This window comes from Uranotaenia lowii, chromosome 1, assembly GCF_029784155.1.
Source record: "Uranotaenia lowii strain MFRU-FL chromosome 1, ASM2978415v1, whole genome shotgun sequence".
Classification (NCBI taxonomy): Eukaryota; Metazoa; Arthropoda; class Insecta; order Diptera; family Culicidae; genus Uranotaenia; species Uranotaenia lowii.
The window spans coordinates 205572140-205593487 of record NC_073691.1 but is presented as its reverse complement, the minus strand read 5'-3'; the positions used below and the strand labels follow the sequence as shown (position 1 = coordinate 205593487).

The 21348-nt window shown below is 32.1% G+C and overlaps 1 protein-coding gene across 5 annotated transcripts in view; it reads right to left on the bottom strand.

Moving 5' to 3' along the window:
• Positions 1-13542, bottom strand: part of LOC129745086 (complexin) — a 276770-nt gene extending 263228 nt beyond the window's left edge. For 4 of the 5 annotated variants that reach the window (XM_055737924.1, XM_055737931.1, XM_055737939.1 and 1 more), the window contains exon 1: positions 13109-13542. In XM_055737924.1, coding sequence (XP_055593899.1) covers positions 13109-13163 — 55 coding nt within the window. In that variant the 5' untranslated portion in view covers positions 13164-13542. The remainder of the gene's footprint in view (positions 1-13108) is intronic. The other variant, XM_055737954.1, reaches the window with a different exon arrangement.
• Between the last annotated feature and the right edge of the window lie 7806 nt (positions 13543-21348).

Below are 21348 nucleotides of genomic sequence, written 5' to 3'. Positions count from 1 at the left end.
ACTCTTATTTTTTCTGAAAGGATCAGTTGAAAAAACACTTGCTCGCCTTCAAAGCCTGTCTGCTAAGCGATTGAAAATTATTAAGTCCGGTGCTAAGATTTTGCAAAGTTATTAGTATACATTTCATACAGACTTGGCCGGCTCAGATACGCTTACAAAAATATTTGGAAAGCTTAACTCAAAACCACATGAAACTACAACTAATACTACTCTTCATATAAAACGTCATATTGTATGTTATGAACAGAAAAAATTTCATGATTTCATTGCGTGATGTTTATTTTTAAAATTGAAGTTAAAAACAACAATGTCATTTTTGTCATTTTTGTCATTTTTGTCATTTTTGTCATTTTTGTCATTTTTGTCATTTTTGTCATTTATGTCATTTTTGTCATTTTTGTCATTTTTGTCATTTTTGTCATTTTTGTCATTTTTGTCATTTTTGTCATTTTTGTCATTTTTGTCATTTTTGTCATTTTGTCATTTTTGTCATTTTTGTCATTTTTGTCATTTTTGTCATTTTTGTCATTTTTGTCATTTTTGTCATTTTTGTCATTTTTGTCATTTTTGTCATTTTTGTCATTTTTGTCATTTTTGTCATTTTTGTCATTTTTGTCATTTTTGTCATTTTTGTCATTTTTGTCATTTTTGTCATTTTTGTCATTTTTGTCATTTTTGTCATTTTTGTCATTTTTGTCATTTTTGTCATTTTTGTCATTTTTGTCATTTTTGTCATTTTTGTCATTTTTGTCATTTTTGTCATTTTTGTCATTTTTGTCATTTTTGTCATTTTTGTCATTTTTGTCATTTTTGTCATTTTTGTCATTTTTGTCATTTTTGTCATTTTTGTCATTTTTGTCATTTTTGTCATTTTTGTCATTTTTGTCATTTTTGTCATTTTTGTCATTTTTGTCATTTTTGTCATTTTTGTCATTTTTGTCATTTTTGTCATTTTTGTCATTTTTGTCATTTTTGTCATTTTTGTCATTTTTGTCATTTTTGTCATTTTTGTCATTTTTGTCATTTTTGTCATTTTTGTCATTTTTGTCATTTTTGTCATTTTTGTCATTTTTGTCATTTTTGTCATTTTTGTCATTTTTGTCCTTTTTGTCATTTTTGTCATTTTTGTCATTTTTGTCATTTTTGTCATTTTTGTCATTTTTGTCATTTTTGTCATTTTTGTCATTTTTGTCATTTTTGTCATTTTTGTCATTTTTGTCATTTTTGTCATTTTTGTCATTTTTGTCATTTTTGTCATTTTTGTCATTTTTGTCATTTTTGTTATTTTTGTCATTTTTGTCATTTTTGTCATTTTTGTCATTTTTGTCATTTTTGTCATTTTTGTATTTTTTTTTTTTTTCAATTTTGTCAGTTTTAACATTCTTGTAATTTTTTTTTTCAATTTTGTCAGTTTTGTCATTTTTGAAATTTTTGTTATTTTCTACAGTATTTTCAACATGAAAACTGAGAAGCACATTTAAAGCACTCAAAAGATGTTTTTTGGACAGTTTGAGTCCAAAATTTTTTATTGATAAAAACATCATTTGCTCGAATAACTTTTTCTGAGTTAAAAAAGCGTCTATTATTTTTGATATTTACTCTTACTTCAAAGTTGATATCTCCTTTACAGCCCGATCTGATTTTGTACAATTCATCCAATTTTCCAACACGATACCCTTTCATGGAGTGGAAAATTCCTGGACCCTCCCCTCGTTTGGGACCTAGCCGAATGAATGGATGGGAATCCCAAAAAATCACTCCACTTCGTAGATACCGACCGACGATGATAAAGTGCGTGGACGTTCCGGAATTTTAAATCCACCCTCCCCTTTTCGGTTCTTTCCTCTTTTCTTGGCTTGGACCGGCGATGGAAAATGGACCTTATTTCCTCGAACAATGACTTTGAACACAATCACTTTGGGCCCAGTCGAGAAAAACGTAGAACGAAATCCTTCCCACATACAGATTCAGACACACTCACACATTCATTCGTCCAGCAGCCAAGAAAGAGGGAAAATAAAGAGCCTCGATGACAATCCTGATGTGATCCTGATGATGAATACGATTACCAGAAGCAGATTCTGCCGGTTGGACTCCTCCTTACCCACTTTCCTCAGAAGGAAAGCTAGAAGTGGATTTCTGATGGTACCCGGTGATTCAGATTTTTTTTTTCATTCCTACTTTTGCCTATCGTTGGGTTTAATTTTTTCCGTTCGACGACCGACGTCAGCATTCCACTCGAGCAAAAGTTGATATTTTAGGCACCCCTTTCTATCTTTTTTCTTGCGGTGGCGTGTGTCTGGGCGGATCCGGATTGGAAAATTGTCCATTCCTGGGAGCGCACACACAAAAAAAGGTGCGAAGATTATTTGCTCCTTGGGCCAGGGAAAGGATGAATGAACAAACGGGGCCCGTGTCGGTCAATCTATTGGAATAATAGAGGGACATTTTCTCACGTAAGGGTTTTCCTGTCTCACTTTGGCTTCCGTTCAGCGCGCGCACACAGACACACCACAGACACACATACGCATCATCAACTCCAACGACGATAGCAAAAAATGGGGTAATGGCGTTGTAAGTGGGATACTGGAATTCCTATTTAATCTTTCCCTGGTAGAAGTTGCTAATACCTTTGTTGGAGGAATTTATCCTAGAAGATGTGGAATGAACAGGAAATTTCTTTGTTCAGTAATGTTCCTAGGAGAGATGAGTTGTTAGATGGATATAAAAAAAGAACGAAACGAATATTTCGATGATTATCCACCGAACCAGCTGGTTTTCCAAAAAAAAAAAAATAAGTTCGAAGTGAGGTGAGTTGAGGGGTAGAAATCCGACTTGCAATCATTAGTGATGAATAATTTATGAGAGCACTCTGGCCATTAGTAATGATTTATGCAGGCGGCTGGGAAGAGCATTACAGAACGAATTTACTCTGTGCTGCGCTGCTCCAAATGGACCTCCCAATTGATCGACCCTGGCAAGGATGCTGCAGACATGTGCGGGAAATTAATAGTTGATGATTAATGAAATTATGGGTAGAATCATCTCTCCTTTTTTTCTCATCAGAATGGTCAATTCTGTGGACAATTCATCTTTCATCACCTGAGGCAATAAAAGTTGATCATTTTTGCAAACATGCTTTTCAATAAAAAATTAAAGTTGGAACTCGTTGGAAAATATTGCTCTTTAAGGTGGATGGAAATTCTCATAAAATATTAACCAGCAGCGGTCTCAGCAAAGCTTTCGTCATGTTTCCTGAAGTGATTTAATTTCGGACACGTTTGAAAACGTTCATTCCATAGGACTTTTTGACAAACTAGAGTTCTACTTAAGAATTAACATTTTTTTTTTTCAAATTTTATTCCATAGAAGTTTTAATTGACATTGGCTACTGGATCTGATTGAATTTTGATTGATTTAAAGAACAATGAATCTAATTGGGATTCGGTCATGTTTAACATTTGGGTTTGATCTAGTTAGTGATAGCTCAGAATACCAACATTGTTTGTTTTGAGGTTTAAAGTTCTTTCAGCTTTCACCTATCAAATTTAGATTTAATTTAAGATTCCAATTTCAATCCGGATTTGATATTCAGATTTTAGTTTCAATTTCTGATTTCAGTTCACATTTCAGTTTTCGACTCAGATTTCATATTTAGATTCATTTATGGATTCCGATTGAGATTTCAGATCCAGGTTAAGATTTAGAGTTCAGTTTCAAATTCAGATTCAGATTGCAGAATCAGATTTAAGATTCAAATTAAAACAAAAAAAATTACAAAAATGACAAAAATGACAAAAATGACAAAAATGTGTATGGTAACAATGCACTTTGTTATTAATAAAAATAGGTTTGTTAATACCCATCCCAAGTATATTATAGTTTGTTTTTCTAGTTTAAATATTTAAAGTATTAATTTTGTTATTGGTTTGTAAAAGGCTCTTTGTATAGTAGGAAATATTGTCTATAGTTGTGTCGTTTGATAGGGAGAGATTTGCAAAAAGAGTTACAAATTCGGTATAAGTATCAAAACGGAAGATCATCTGTCCGGGGTATTTCAGAGCGCGATGCCCTGGGATACGCCCAACCCGGACCGGTGACGTGATGCGGGCCTGCTTCCGTGCCCGGGAGTGATACCCGAAGTTGTGGCTATGTCCTTGGTCACCCTATGATCCTATCCCCACCTCGTCGAATTTCAACGAAACGATAAGCTGCTGTACGTCACTAGAGTTTGCGTTTAGGTGACAGATCGACATCCGGTAGAGAGCAGGAGAACGGGAGAGGAATGGAGAGAGAATCATTGGGCTTGCAAGGAGGATCGGATGATCGCGAAAAACCGGGAGAAGTGGTTGAACAGTCAAGCTGGACGGACACGCTCCGTCAAAAGTGTAAGCCTTTTTTCGTTGGTGAAAATTATCACCTACCGCGTGTGCAGTGGTCGACAAAAAAACGCCTAAGGGCCGAAAAATACGCCGGGATCGGGCTGATATCCCCTGCATCCCGCATCAAACAGCCTTTGGGATTGCATGGATAAAATCGCCCGGATAATCCGGACCATCAGCCACGTTGTCACCATTCGATCCCGGCCAAGTTGACGCCATTTTGACTGCCACATCATCGGTAAAACGTTCCGCCAGCAGCCGAGGTCGACTGTGGAATTCCTTTCCGGTAGCGCCAAGGGCCATCGTCCATGTGGACCTAGCAAAACAGAGCGCATAGCCGTGCATGCAAGGAAACCCAGACCGCTGGCTCCATTCGTAGGCTAGACCGCATGTTCCCACTTCAACCCATGAATGCCAGGTACGGGCCGCATCGACACTACGCCATCAACCATCGTGTCAAGGTAATGCCCCGTCTTGTACCCAAAATGTCCAAGCCCCAAGACTCAAGATAAGGCTTCAAATAGAACCCAAATCTATCTTCGTCGTGTCAACCATCATATCCCATATTGAACCCAAGTTGCCCATAACCTGAATTTTCGTCGTGCCAAGAAGGACCGGGTTGCAGAACGGCCGCACCGACCTCCCTTCCTAATGTTGTGTGTTGATTTGAGAAAAAAATATAAATATTAAAATGAAATTTCCCTCTTGTTAATTAACCAGAGCCGGTATACTTCGGAAGGGTTAATTGTCCTTGGTTCCTCTCTGCGTGCGTCCTCCTTCTCGTGCCCATGCATTGGTGTTTCACTCCTAAGTTTAGCCGACCCTGAGTTAATACGCCGGTTGAGCTAACCGACCGTTTCAAATGACAAAAATGTCAAAAATGACAAATATTACAAAAAAAATCTAATTTGAAAACAAAATGTGATCAAGAACTGTCTTGATCTATTTTTAAACAAGTTTTCTTACAGAAATTCTGGTCAGATGACTCAGTAAAAAAAATTAAGAAATTAAAAAAACACTTGGAGAGAATTCTTGTAATAAATTTTATCAATCAAACTATCGGATTTTACCCGGCCTTGCTCGGGTTCACAAAAATCTTAATCAAACTGAGTCGTTTTTCTTTTAGAAATTTTGAAAGTTTTATATTCATTATTGTAATAAATTTGGCCCATGTTAGGCCGTGTAAGTTTTGTTAGTTTTTCTTCAAAGGTTTGATTGAGATTATTCACTATGTTTATTGTTTTCATAAAATTAAAATACTTAAACGTTATGAGGTTTTTTCACCATTTTTAAGAAAGCTTGAATTGAATGGGCATTATTTGGCATTTTTATCTTCAAATTAGAAAACTGTTTTTTTTATCTTTCCCATCCCCCATCTAATGAAAATTGTTTTTAAAGATTATCCCGCTTTTCAACATGGATGATCTCTCCGTTAACTGGTATGTTCAAGTTTAATTTACTTAGAAATTTCTCAAAACAAACTTCCAAACCTTATTGAACCTTGTTGAAGACTCACTTTGCATGTTTCCAATTGTATGTGTGCTTTTTTCGCTGTTTTATTTCACACCGTTGTATGATTTGTTTTCTTAGATGTTAAAATTTTTACTAAAATTTTATGAAGTTATCGAAAACAAATCATCTTGGAACCAAAATCGGCCATTTAATAATGTTATGATAAAAGTTTTATTTGAGTTCTTTTTCAAAATTTCTCTTTTTGGGACACAGTTATTCCATTGATTATTGTGAATAGTGGTCAATGTATAGGTTATTAGAACTGGATGAATTCAACACATTGGTGACCAAAAGTTATATTCCGCCGTTTGGTTTCCTCGACGGCCATCAAAACGTTGAAATCGCAGCCTTATAATTCTGAATCTAAATAGATAATTTTTCTTTCTCTATAGAAATTCCAAGAATATGAAAATGATTGGTTCTTAAAAGCTGGAATTTATGAAACTCGGTTCATTAGTTTTCAGAACTCAGTCCAAAAAGTTATTCAGCTAAAAAAGTGAATTCACTGGTAAGTTCATTGTATATTGTTGAAGACTCTCAAAGCCATCCCCCCCCCCCCCCTACCCGACGGCGATAGGGAGCACTTTGAAAGTTACAACAATTCTAGTCAATATATTACTAACAGGCTAGTTGTCCAAAATGTAGGCTCATTATTGCATCCGAATATCTCGTACCAGTACCACGTTCTTTGAAGAGAAGAAGGGATAAAAACACGCGCCAAAATTTCCCCTTTCAAATTTAAAATGTTGAGCAAGCTTTGATTTACTTTCAGTACACGTGAACTCTGGATGGTCGTTTCTAATGCCCGGCCCATGGTGATGGTGAAAAAAACCCCGCTAAAGGAAAAATAATCGGTTGGCCAAAATGGGTGCCATGACTTTTGGTTCGTGTGAAAAAAAACGAAAGTTGTTTGAGAGGGTCCCTTTTCTTAGGTGGGAGGGACTCAAAACTATTACTAAAACCTTTCCATGGTCCAAACACATAACTGTACCAAATTTCAGACTGATCGGTTAAGCGGTGTAGATTTGTATAAGGTGCATACAAACAAACAAACATATATAGTCCAACTCATCTTTATATATTAGATAATCATAGCTGTAAAATTAATCACGGTTTTGGACTATAAATTTTTATTTAGCTGATTTGTAAAGTACACACCTATTCGTTTACCTGAGAGGTCTTTTTCTTCGGAGGTTTTTTTTCCCTAAATGATCCTTATTTGCATGATTCATATTTTGCTGCCAGTTTTTTTTTACAAAAAATCATTCCTTTATCGGACAAATCAAAAGTTTTTTCAAAACTTCTTCATCTACAATGTACTATGGGCATTTTGTGCTCGACCTAAGATTATTGGATAACCAAAGATATTGAAATGAATAATTTGATTCGATCTTCTCGTAATTTCTCACTTTCAACTTTGGATGCATTCTCTGTATCACGGATCACAGAATATTCCCTGCCGTCAGAGATTTGCATTCTACTAACAACGATAAAATAGGGAATGTATTTAGTTGACCCAAGGATGGTGTTCCTTATTGCGTTTTCGATTTCATAAACATTATCGCTTTTTCAAAGTTGCTCTCATAGCAGTAGAAACTACTGGACAAATATCCGAAATTTCTGATCTCGACCAAATCTCTTCAGAACCTACCATCTATCTCTACTTCCTGTCGTTCTGTGGGAAAAAAAATTAAATTCGGGGAGAGAATCGGCCCCAAATGACCTGACTTTTGAAAAGGTTATGCGCTGCAGGCTAAAATCAATCCAGGGCCTAGTACAAGATCTCATGCCAAATTTGGGCTAGATCGGATCACGGGAAGGAGTCGCTCAACGAGCAATAAGTTTGTATGGGATTTAAAGACATTTTGTTTTGGAGAAACATCGTAAACTAATGATTTCCAATCTGTTCAAATGGCAACAATTCAAGTGAACGCTACGAGTTCTCTCTTCGTCTATTCTTCAACGATGAGGTGTTTCCTGAGACAGTTTTTTATTAAGAAAAATCATAACATTACAGTTGTATTTTATTTTAAACTGTGAAGATAAGAATTGTTCAATGATTTTTCAAAATAGAAACTATTTTTTGTTCAAATCAAATATTCGTATTCAGTAGAAATTTCACATTTTTTATCAGTTTCAAATGCGATTAATCTATAGATGGTGTAGTTCAACACCTCCCTTCAATTTGCTTCTCGAATAGCTTTCGATGCTGTGCCTTCGTGTACTTTGGTGAATGCATCGGCAAGTTGGTTCTCCCGACGGATGTGTTAAATGTGAACCTTCGCAGGCTGAATCAGTTCTCGAATGAACATTTATTTCAGGTCCAAATGCTTCATCCGTTGATGACTCCAAAGTTCTTTTGTGAATTGAATACAAGGGAAATTGTATTGCATGATTAGAAAAGTGGTGGTGTTAGCCACACCAAGCTCGCCAGGAAGGTTTATTAACCACATTCCTTCATTGATTGCCATACAGAGTGAAAGTTTACGTAGATGACAGATTGGCCGTCTTTTGACGTTTTGCTGAACACGATGCCAGATTACTAAATACCTTGAAAGCATGATCAGGAATCCATTTGGTTTGCCTTTGGGATTACTATCAAACATGCCAAAATGTTTCAGTATTTTCTCGGTATAAAACAAAAATTCCATGTTCAATGGTTTGCTCCTGATAATCTCTTGAAAAATCCATTCCCAAGAAAAAGTTCTCTTCTCTTTTATCTTTCATTTGGAATAACCTTCCGAATTTGGTAAACCCTTTTTTGCCAACGATAAGAATATATAAAAATCGGGTTAGCTCTCCAGACCTAGATGGATAGACAATAAGTCACATATTTGTTTTAATATTCAATAGTAAATTTGTAGCTCTGTAGAGTGTTGTCTCGATAAAAAGTTGGTTAAAAATCGTCTTTCAAGGACTAGATAAACCTGCCGTTTTTAGAAAAATCAACTAATTCCCAGAAAGTCGATTTTTGACAAAAAATGTCAAGTTAAGCTTAATTCTTTGATTATCCTTTAATAAATAAATAAATAAATAATAAATTTGTACGATATAAACTTGAATTTGACAGCAAAAAACGCATTTCTTTGAAATAATCTTATTTTTATTATTTTTGGGGATAAGTTAACCATAATAGGTTAAAGTACAAAAAAAAACTAATCTTATTTTTATTCAACTGACGGAAAATTAGAGCCCTGCACTCAAGTCGCAAAAGACGACCAAATAAGTCGTCAAACTTACCACATTGTTACGAAAAATGTCGAATATTACAACCTCAATCATCTATATGATGATGTAAATTGTTATAGTTTATTCCAAAAAGAATCAGGGTAGTCGTAAATGATGCGCATGACAAGTCGTGCAAATCGTAATTTAATACAATCCAAATCAAGAATATGTTTGCTAATGTACATATATAGCCTCCAAAATGATAAGTATATACTGGTTTTGCTACATTATTTACGATATGTTTACACGTATATTTGCGTTGCAAATTCGAAATACCCATCAAATGGTTGTCTGGGTACTCACATACAACTTAATCATTGAATCCGAAATGTTTCTGCTTTGAGAAAAATATCTCTGCTCTCTTAATGGTACCTTATTTTTTTAATTAACCGTGTTTTGGAAACATTTCTTGAATAAGATCAATATTATTTGCATTTCGAACACCATGATTGCTGGCGTGGCTCAGTAGAACGAATTCCACATCGCCAATGGTTGCTACTCCGTGATTGACCGAGGCCACCAATTTTGTTCAAAAGTCAAATGAATGGTGTCTGGGACTGGCAGCACATTCACAATGCCCAAAACTTAATCATCAATAACGGCGCCGGCCACGTCCTAGTAGTCAATTGATAGTTTGGAAAGAGAGAAAGGGATGTAAGAAATAATTCGTGCTTTAGGACCGAGGTCACCTCTGCATCCTAGCAAAAAATTTGGTTCGGAGATTTGGGAGAAAGGATATAATCAGGAGACACTTTTGACTAGTGTAATCGAATATTTTAACCTATTTTTGACGCTCTTATCAATAGCTTTGATTTTTAAATAAACGAACTATTTTTTAGAATTTTAATGAGCCTTAAAGAAAATTTTTTTTTTGGATGCTCAAAATAATACAGTGTTACTTGCAAAGCCACTTGCCATTGAGAAAGCTTTTATTTTTTTATTTGACATAGGTATTTGTTTCACCTGGGTTTTGTTGTTAGTCAATTTCATTCAATATTTTAAACTTAAACACCCTCACATAAACAAAAAAATAATTCTGTGTATGTATCAAGAATCTGAAAAACATTTTAATTTGTTTGTTACAAGTGATTAGAAAGATGAAAGTCCCTTACAAGAAATCTTTCGTGTGGTTCTATTCAAGATATACTATAATAACAATAATAAGCCTATAAAAATCTCACCAAATTATAAAATATTTCCCAATTTACTCATTACAAACACTGTCACTTTCAAGGCCAGCGAGATTGATTGAGACTGAAGTTTTTTTTTCGTTAAGCTCAGAAAATTTCTTTAAAACTTGATTTGTAAATGATTTTCATCATCACACCTTACGTAAATTCTTCAAATAGATTTCAAAGAATCTCAAATGATTCATTATTTAAAACTTTCTTTCTATGTTCAATGAATAATATTATGTCCTTTTAAAATCTACTAGTCTTTGTCCTACACAACCTTTTAATTTGACGGAATTTTTCAACAATACTTGAAACGCTAAAGACCTTATAAGTTTCACAGAAAATCCCGAAATGAAACAGTCCATCATGATAGATATAGAAATATAACAACTTAGATAACATTTTTGTGTTTTTGTGCTTTAAATACTTTGGAAAACGAAATGTTGATAACTGTCGTGAGCAAATTATTCAAAAAAACAAAAAAATAATAATAACAAAATTCTTCAACCACTTCTATGAATACACACATAGGTACAAGTATTATCTGTGTGTCAATTAACTACTAATCCCCGAGTTGAAAACTAAAAAAAAATATTTCTATTTAAATTATTTCAATACTTAGCTTCGTCCAATTGCTCAGAAAGATTTCGAATCCGTTAAGACATCATTTGGGATTGACATCCGCTATCAGTCCTGCTTGCTTTCACTCCTTCGTTTATTTTTTCGATTGGTTTGAACCTGTCCCTCATAAACGCGGTTTTTGGCCTTCAAAATCATAACGACCATTTCTGCGCAATGAGGACCTGGGAAACACCTTAAGCACACTTGCAAGCAATTCTTGATCTTTCTGTTAAAGTTTTGAAGTTTACTTCTCCGGAAAGCAATCCCAGAACTCAATGATCCGGTTTTGCGGTCAAATCTGCTTAATTCCATTCCAATTCAGGAACCTCATCCAATCCGGAAGTTTTGTGCCGGCACAAATCGATTATTTCCTTGTTAAAATGAAAAATTTTCAAATGTTCTCTTTTGTAGTTTTTGCTTCTGAAAAACACCTTATTCTTTGATTATCCTTTATTCCAGATTTTCTTGAAATATGCAGGCTTGTCCATAAATCCAATTAAGAATCCGAGATAAGTCGAATCTGGTAGGTATGCGCATTTATTGTACAAAACTTTCCGGGTTTGGTTCGACTTTATTAAAAATATTTGCGAAGTCAAAGAAAAAAACGATTTTCAAACAATTTCAAAATTAACTCAATTTTATGTTTAATCGATTGATTCAATTTTAATATTACTGCTGTGATTTAATGAAAACTTTAGATTTCAAGTTTTTTTTCACTTTCCTTTTGCATGTTTATGGACTAGATTTTGTTCAAATTTGCCATTTTTTCATTTTTTTCCAAATTTTTTCTTGAATTTCCCGACCGTGGTGTGGTTAAAAGTATGGTATGGTTAAGGTAAGGTTGCTAGATATTTTTTTAGCACGTATCCGGGCCGGACAATCCAGGCAATTTTTTTTATAAAAACCATAAACCATAAATCCGGCCAATATCCGAGCAAATTTTGTCGAAACTCAGAAATTCCTCAACAAAAATCAAGAAAAAAAATTAAAAATAATTTTTCATCAATAATTATCCATAGATTTTGAACCGTATTTTAGGCTCCCAAAAAAGCTTCCATGATTATTTTTAATAAAACTTGCTAGAAAAATTTTTGTTAAATTTGCCAAATAAAGAGAATAAATCCAGGTAAAATCCGGCCATTTTTCGATGAAATCCGGGCAACCAGGCTGGGCCGGACTGTTCTTAAATTTGGTATTAAATATCCAGGCAAAACCGGGCAAACCTGGCAACCTTAGGTTAAGGTTATAGATCATCGTTCTTTTTAGCAACTAGTTTGAAGACATCTTTCTCAAATTCTACTTTCGTCTAGTTCGATATCAAATAAACAATTTCAAATTGCTTGACACCTGTTTCGATGTGTTTTATTCCAGATTTCAGGGTTCCTCTATTCTCTATTTCTCTATTCCATATTCTCTTTCTTTGGTGATAAACGCCCTAGATGCGACAAGTCATCTGATGCCCCTTTACCTTTTTTTATTGGTGAAATTATTCAAATAAGAGAGATTTTCGTATCATCTGTTCATATCATCTGATTGAAAATAATCGACTCAAAAACACGAGGAAATAGTAGGAAATTAAAATAATAACCCAACAAAATATTCGTTTGGCCGAATAGTTGAAAAGGTCAATATTCGGTTTTCGGCCGTTCGCCGAATACCACTATTCGGTACACCTCTACATATAAGACATTTGGTATCAAAATTAAAATTTCAATTTTTCCGATTTCCTTTGGTTCCCTTCTAAGGTGATTTTTGAGGGTAAAAAAAGACTTTGAGCGCTTTGAAGCACCCCTTAAACAAGCCCGATTGGGCTGACATTTTGCAGCCAATCTACAAAATGATATGATTAGTTTTAGAATTGGCCCTTTTTGTTGCCACCATAACATACGTGTTATTATACTAACGAAAGTGAAGCAAAACACGTCGGTTTACTTATAATATCGATCAAAACTTCTTATCTCCACTTCGAAATTCTCTGAAACACGGATGTCTCTCATAAAAAAACATCAATTACTGTTTCGTTTGATTGTTTAAATTTTTCTATTCTTTTTAGGTAGATTTTACTGAAAAAATATATTTTAATTTTAAACCCTTTAGCTCTACTGTTTAAATTTTTTGAACATTTTGTCAAATGGAAACTATTTTTGTTGTTAACCACATTAACTATATTCAACAATAACTATCACTTACCTTTTACCGCATTCAGCTGGTTGCCCACCATTTGTTTAGCAATGAACGCCGCCATTGTGTTTGTTGTTTATTTGTTTGTTTTACTTTCTCTCACAACAACAACAAAATTAACCTCTTCTTCACTGATCTATAAACACACTTCACAACACTTCTAATTGCTGTTCTCACTTATTGTTCTTTGTTGGGTTTAAGTTTTACGTTTTTTATCACTTTTCTACCTTTTGTTTATTTTTTTTTTCAACCTCTCAGAAGAGAGCTTAAACCAAAATTTATTCCTCGATCACGTTCAAAACCGGAAACAAAAGCTTTCGGTAGGTTAAAATGCGAAAGGAAAGTTCCTAAAATTTATGAACACAGCAGTTTCTACTTCTTTTTTTTTTAATTCTTTCTCTCTCTCAGCTGCGCACGATCACTGGAATGAAAAAAAAATGAACTTCACAATACTTATCGGAAACTGAAAATGGGAAAATATGTTTCTCTTTCCCCCCCGTTTTTTTTTTCCTTCTTATTTGTTAAAACACGAGTAATGGTCGGGTTTGGCGAAAGTTTTTAAGCAAAATGTTCCCGTTTGGAAGGAAATATTTACGACTGCCAAACGAAAACTCGCTTTTGTGGAGCAAGTTTGGTGCGGCTTAGCTTTTTTTCTGCTCTGCTACAATTTTCCAGTTCTTTCCCGGCTCTGCCTTTGCCCCGGAATGGGTTTAAAAATGCCGAACAAGTTTCGCTACGAGTTCACCACTGCTGCTGCTGGAAACTAAAAGTTGATGCGTTTTGCACCGGGCGTGATTCTCCAATTCGTTTCAAGCAATTGAGTTTGTTCCCCAAATCGTAGAATGCAGCAGCAAAAGCAGCTTATCGTGAACGCAGCTTAGCGTAGGAAAAACTCCGAGCACATCGAGATGAAATTATCTGGAAATAGAAAGAAATGGAGGGAAAACTCAGTTAGTTTAACTTGAAAATACTTGTATTCGTCATTGTGAATAATGGGTTACAGCCCAAGATTTTCTTGGTTAGATAAAGTTCAAATTGAAATGTTTTCCTGAACATTGGGCGAAATATTTAAAATATTTTTTATAGTGCTTTTAATACTTGAGTTAGAAAAACTAGACATGAAAATATTTTACAACCACTCGATCAAACTTTTCGAAGCATTCGAAAAGCACATATCCACCATCCAATATTGCAATACAAATTGATTTATCCCTAGCAATTCATCGACCCACATCAACGCATAGGCAGAAGGGGCTTCCAAATATTTCAACCGAACCGAAATGAATGTTTTTAGCAGATAAAACTTTCTAGGGTTTACCATAGAATTTCAGAGAGCAAAAGCTAACCGAACCTGTTTGGTTTGATGAAAAGTAGGAGCCAATGTGCAGTTCAAACAAAATTCAGTACGCATCAGGGTGGTAAAACATTTAGCAAAATCACAAAAGAAAAGAACAAAAAATCATCAATTTAAAAGATCAAGAAATTCAACTAATTGTCGTTAAATTACAACAAATTGTCGTTAAACAATCGTTAAATTGACAAACCCACAAATCCAAACGACGAATTCTGAAAATTCAGAGTGTTCTGACAATTTTGACAATTTTAACAATTTTGACAATTTTGACAATTTTGACAATTTTGACAATTTTGACAATTTTGACAATTTTGACAATTTTGACAATTTTGACAATTTTGACAATTTTGACAATTTTGACAATTTTGACAATTTTGACAATTTTGACAATTTTGACAATTTTGACAATTTTGACAATTTTGACAATTTTGACAATTTTGAAAACTTTGACAATATTGAAAATTTTGACAATTTTGACAATTTTGACAATTTTGACAATTTTGACAATTTTGACAATTTTGACAATTTTGACAATTTTGACAATTTTGACAATTTTGACAATTTTGACAATTTTGACAATTTTGACAATTTTGACAATTTTGACAATTTTGACAATTTTGACAATTTTGACAATTTTGACAATTTTGACAATTTTGACAATTTTGACAATTTTGACAATTTTGACAATTTTGACAATTTTGACAATTTTGACAATTTTGACAATTTTGACAATTTTGACAATTTTGACAATTTTGACAATTTTGACAATTTTGACAATTTTGACAATTTTGACAATTTTGACAATTTTGACAATTTTGACAATTTTGACAATTTTGACAATTTTGACAATTTTGACAATTTTGACAATTTTGTCAATTTTGACAATTTTGACAATTTTGACAATTTTGACAATTTTGACAATTTTGACAATTTTGACAATTTTGACAATTTTGACAATTTTGACAATTTTGACAATTTTGACAATTTTGACAATTTTGACAATTTTGACAATTTTGACAATTTTGACAATTTTGACAATTTTGACAATTTTGACAATTTTGACAATTTTGACAATTTTGACAAATTTGACAATTTTGACAATTTTGACAATTTTGACAATTTTGACAATTTTGACAATTTTGACAATTTTGACAATTTTGACAATTTTGACAATTTTGAAAACTTTGACAATATTGAAAATTTTGACAATTTTGACAATTTTGACAATTTTGACAATTTTGACAATTTTGACAATTTTGACAATTTTGACAATTTTGACAATTTCGACAATTTTGACAATTTTGACAATTTTGACAATTTTGACAATTTTGACAATTTTGACAATTTTGACAATTTTGACAATTTTGACAATTTTGACAATTTTGACAATTTTGACAATTTTGACAATTTTGACAATTTTGACAATTTTGACAATTTTGACAATTTTGACAATTTTGACAATTTTGACAATTTTGACAATTTTGACAATTTTAACAATTTTGACAATTTTGACAATTTCGAAAATTTTGACAATTTTGACAATTTTGACAATTTTGACAATTTTGTCAATTTTGACAATTTTGACAATTTTGACAATTTTGACAATTTTGACAATTTTGACAATTTTGACAATTTTGACAATTTTGACAATTTTGACAATTTTGACAATTTTGACAATTTTGACAATTTTGACAATTTTGACAATTTTGACAATTTTGACAATTTGACAATTTAGACAATTTTGACAATTTTGACAATTTTGACAATTTTGACAATTTTGACAATTTTGACAATTTTGACAATTTGACAATTTTGACAATTTTGACAATTTTGACAATTTTGACAATTTTGACAATTTTGACAATTTTGACAATTTTGACAATTTGACAATTTTGACAATTTTGACAATTTTGACAATTTTGACAATTTTGACAATTTTGACAATTTTGACAATTTTGACAATTTTGACAATTTGACAATTTTGACAATTTTGACAATTTTGACAATTTTGACAATTTTGACATTTTGACAATTTTGACAATTTTGACAATTTTGACAATTTTGACAATTTTGACAATTTTGACAATTTTGACAATTTTGACATGACAATTTTGACAATTTTGACAATTTTGACAATTTTGACAATTTTGACAATTTTGACAATTTTGACAATTTTGACAATTTTGTCAATTTTGACAATTTTGACAATTTTGACAATTTTGACAATTTTGACAATTTTGACAATTTTGACAATTTTGACAATTTTGACAATTTTGACAATTTTGACAATTTTGACAATTTTGACAATTTTGACAATTTTGACAATTTTGACAATTTTGACAAATTTGACAATTTTGACAATTTTGACAATTTTGACAATTTTGACAATTTTGACAATTTTGACAATTTTGACAATTTTGACAATTTTGACAATTTTGAAAACTTTGACAATATTGAAAATTTTGACACTTTTGACAATTTTGACAATTTTGACAATTTTGACAATTTTGACAATTTTGACAATTTTGACAATTTTGACAATTTTGACAATTTTGACAATTTTGACAATTTTGATAATTTTGACAATTTTGATAATTTTGACAATTTTGACAATTTTGACAATTTTGACAATTTTGACAATTTTGACAATTTTGACAATTTTGACAATTTTGACAATTTTGACAATTTTGACAATTTTGACAATTTTGACAATTTTGACAATTTTGACAATTTTGACAATTTTGACAATTTTGACAATTTTGACAATTTTGACAATTTTGACAATTTGACAATTTTGACAATTTTGACAATTTTGACAATTTTGAAAATTTTGACAACTTTTTTTCGATTTTCTTAAATTTAACAATTTTTATTAATTTTACATTTTTTTAACTTTTTACATTTTTTTAATTTTGACAATTTTGACAATTTTTATATTTTTTACAAATTTTTGAAGTTTTGAGGAAAAATTCAATTCAAAAGCAGATCACTCCACCCTAATGAAGGTGTATTGCGTTTGCTGGTAAAAGCTCTTTAGCTATTCAACCGGTTTGCCAATTTTGGTGCTCTTGACTCAGTTGGATGAGTGCCAAAAATTCTTCCCACTTAGACGCATTCGTTCATAGTATTTATTTCGAACCTCAACTGAAACCGGTGCACTTCAAATAAAATCGGCAAAATTTCAGACACGAAAATTCTGATAAGTTGAATTTCAATGTTTAAAAAAAATATAAAAATTTATTCCGTTTTGACGGTCACGAATCGCTATCATATTGAGATGAGTAAGCAAATATAATTGAGATAAATGAAAGAAATGCTATAGCTAGACTCGTCTTTTATGAGTTGAAACGCTTAAAAAAGCTCTCTGAACCGGTCATCTTTCCACGATGGATCTATTTGAGAATGCTTTTGAATGGCTCAATTCCATTCATACGAGCGAAGAAATCCCTTTTGTGACCAAGAAGCTTCGGCATTAAGGATAGATCTCGTTAAAGTTTGCTTGCGCTCAATGTTTCCTCTTAAACACTTCCATAGTTAAAAGAGAATATTTGCAATCCATGCTTGTTTGCCCCAGTCATACGAAAGTGGATAGAAAAAATGGTGGGAGGAATTTTTTCCGACAAGAAAAAATTGCTCTACAAATCGAGTCGAATTTCTTTCCTCTTTTGTGTTCACAGTAAGTCTGCTGCATCTTTTTCCCGGCCGCTGATCCTGGGCTGGAATAGTTAGATTTTTGTTCCATCCTTCCTCCCGCTTTGAAGCATTCAACTCGGTAATGTACCCTAGACCTGGAAAACTGATGATATAATCAAATTAAGCACAATTGCAAGTTTTCTGGTTGGTTTGCGGATCCTTTCTCCTTTCTCTGTTGTTCGAGAAGGAAAGAAGGAATGAAGAGGGTCCAAGAAAACTTATCATCCCGGCTCATTTTTTTCCCACTCCAGGACGATGCGGGGCAAACTGCAGCAAATATCCGACCGCAAACACGAAACCGGAGAAGAAAGTTTATGCTGTTTATTTTGCCACTTGCACTTCACCAGCAGCAGCATCATCATCATCCGCTACAGAGAGCATCATCATCTTGGGAATGGGACCAGATTGAGGAAACTAACCCCAGCTCAAAACCCGAGGCCCGAACGAGAGATGGCGTTCCGTATGCTAAGCTTAGCTAACCGGTGCCGGATGTTGAACACGGAAAACTGCTGATTGTTTGCTTTACGACGACGATGTTTCAAAGGGTAAATATTGCTTGGTAGATGAAAAGCGAGGGTGGCAAAAAACCATGCCGCCTTGTACTAAATATCATTTAGATTTTGCAACCAATTTATTTGAATTATGTTCAAGCAGATATGGTGGAAGTACGAACATGATCCGATTGTGCTTTTTCTTGGCAGCCGGAACAACTCCAAGGAAGGGACAGGATTATTTAAATTTCAAAAGAAGAACTGCACACTTCTAGTTAGGATAGCTTGTCCTCCAACAATTAATCTCAGACCCCTGCTAAAATTTTGCCACCTTTTCTAAACTTTGTGTGAGTCTATTTTTTAATTTTTGTCTGGATCTTTGTTCTTACTTCTTCGAAATTGTTGTTTATATTTTTTTTCCTAGTCGAATCCATTGACATAATTGACATAATTGACATTTTTGACATTTTTGTCATTTTTGAAATTTTTGACATTTTTGACATTTTTGACATATTTGACATTTTTGACATTTTTGACATTTTTGTCATTTTTGACATTTTTGACATTTTTGACATTTTTGACAATATTGACATTTTTGACATTTTTGACATTTTTGACATTTTTGACATTTTTGACATTTTTGACATTTTTGACATTTTTGACATTTTTGACATTTTTGTCATTTTTGACATTTTTGACATTTTTTACAATTTTGACATTTTTGGCATTTTAGATATTTTTGACATTTTTGACATTTTTGACATTTTTGACATTTTGGACATTTTTGACATTTTTGACATTTTTGACATTTTTGACATTTTTGACATTTTTGACATTTTTGACATTTTTGACATTTTTTATATTTTTTACATTTTTGACATTTTTGACATTTTTGACAATTTTGAAATTTTTGACATTTTGAAATTTTTGACATTTTTGACATTTTTGACATTTTGACATTTTTGACATTTTTGACATTTTTGACATTTTTGACATTTTTGACATTTTTGACAATTTTGACATTTTTGACATTTTTGACATTTTTGACATTTTTGACATTTTTGACATTTTTGACATTTTTGACATTTTTGACATTTTTGACATTTTTGACGTTTTTGACATTTTTGACATTTTTGACCTTTTGACATTTTTGACATTTTTGACATTTTTGACATTTTTGACATTTTTGACATTTTTGACATTTTTGACATTTTTGACATTTTTGAAATTTTGGACATTTTTGACATTTTTGACATTTTTGACATTTTTGACATTTTTGACATTTTTGACATTTTTGACATTTTGACATTTTTGACATTTTTGACATTTTTGACATTTTTGACATTTTTGACATTTTTGACATTTTTGACATTTTTGACATTTTTGACCTTTTTGACATTTTTGACATTTTTGACATTTTTGACATTTTTTCCTTTTTACATTATTGGACATTTTTGACATTTTTGACATTTTTCATATTTTTGACATTTTGGACATTTTGGACATTTTGGGCATTTTTGACATTTTTGACCTTTTTGACATTTTTGACATTTTTGACATTTTTGACATTTTTGACATTTTTGACATTTTTGACATTTTTGACATTTTTGACATTTTTGACATTTTGACATTTTTGACATTTTTGACATTTTTGACATTTTTGACATTTTTGACATCTTTTACAATTTTGACATTTTTGGCATTTTTGACATTTTTGACATTTTGACGTTTTTGACATTTTTGACATTTTTGACCTTTTGACATTTTTGACATTTTTGACATTTTGACATTTTTGACATTTTTGACATTTTTGACATTTTTGACATTTTTGACATTTTTGAAATTTTGGACATTTTTGACATTTTTGACATTTTTGACATTTTTGACATTTTTGACATTTTTGACATTTTTGACATTTTTGACATTTTTGACATTTTTGACATTTTTGACATTTTTGACATTTTTGACATTTTTGACATTTTTGACATTTTTGACCTTTTTGACATTTTTGACATTTTTGACATTTTTGACATTTTTTCCTTTTTACATTATTGACATTTTTGACATTTTTGACATTTTTCATATTTTTGACATTTTGGACATTTTGGACATTTTGGGCATTTTTGACATTTTTGACCTTTTTGACATTTTTGACATTTTTGACATTTTTGACATTTTTGACATTTTTGACATTTTTGACATTTTTGACATTTTTGACATTTTTGACATTTTTGACATTTTTGACATTTTTGACATTTTTGACATTTTTGACATTTTTGACATTTTTGACATTTTTGACATTTTTGACATTTTTGACATCTTTTACAATTTTGACATTTTTGGCATTTTTGATATTTTTGACATTTTTGACATTTTGACATTTTTGACATTTTATTCCTTTTTAAATTATTGACATTTTTGACATTTTTGAAATTTTTCATATTTTTAACATTTCGGACATTTTGGACATTTCGGACATTTTGGAAATTTTGGGCATTTTTGGCAATTTTGACAATTTTGACAATTTGACAATTTTGACAATTTGACAATTTTGACAATTTTGACAATTTCGACATTTTTGACATTTTTGACATTTTTGACATTTTTGATATTTTTGACAATTTTGACACTTTTGACATTTTTGACATTTTTGACATTTTTGACAATTTTGACATTTTTGACATTTTTGACAATTTTGACATTTTTGACAA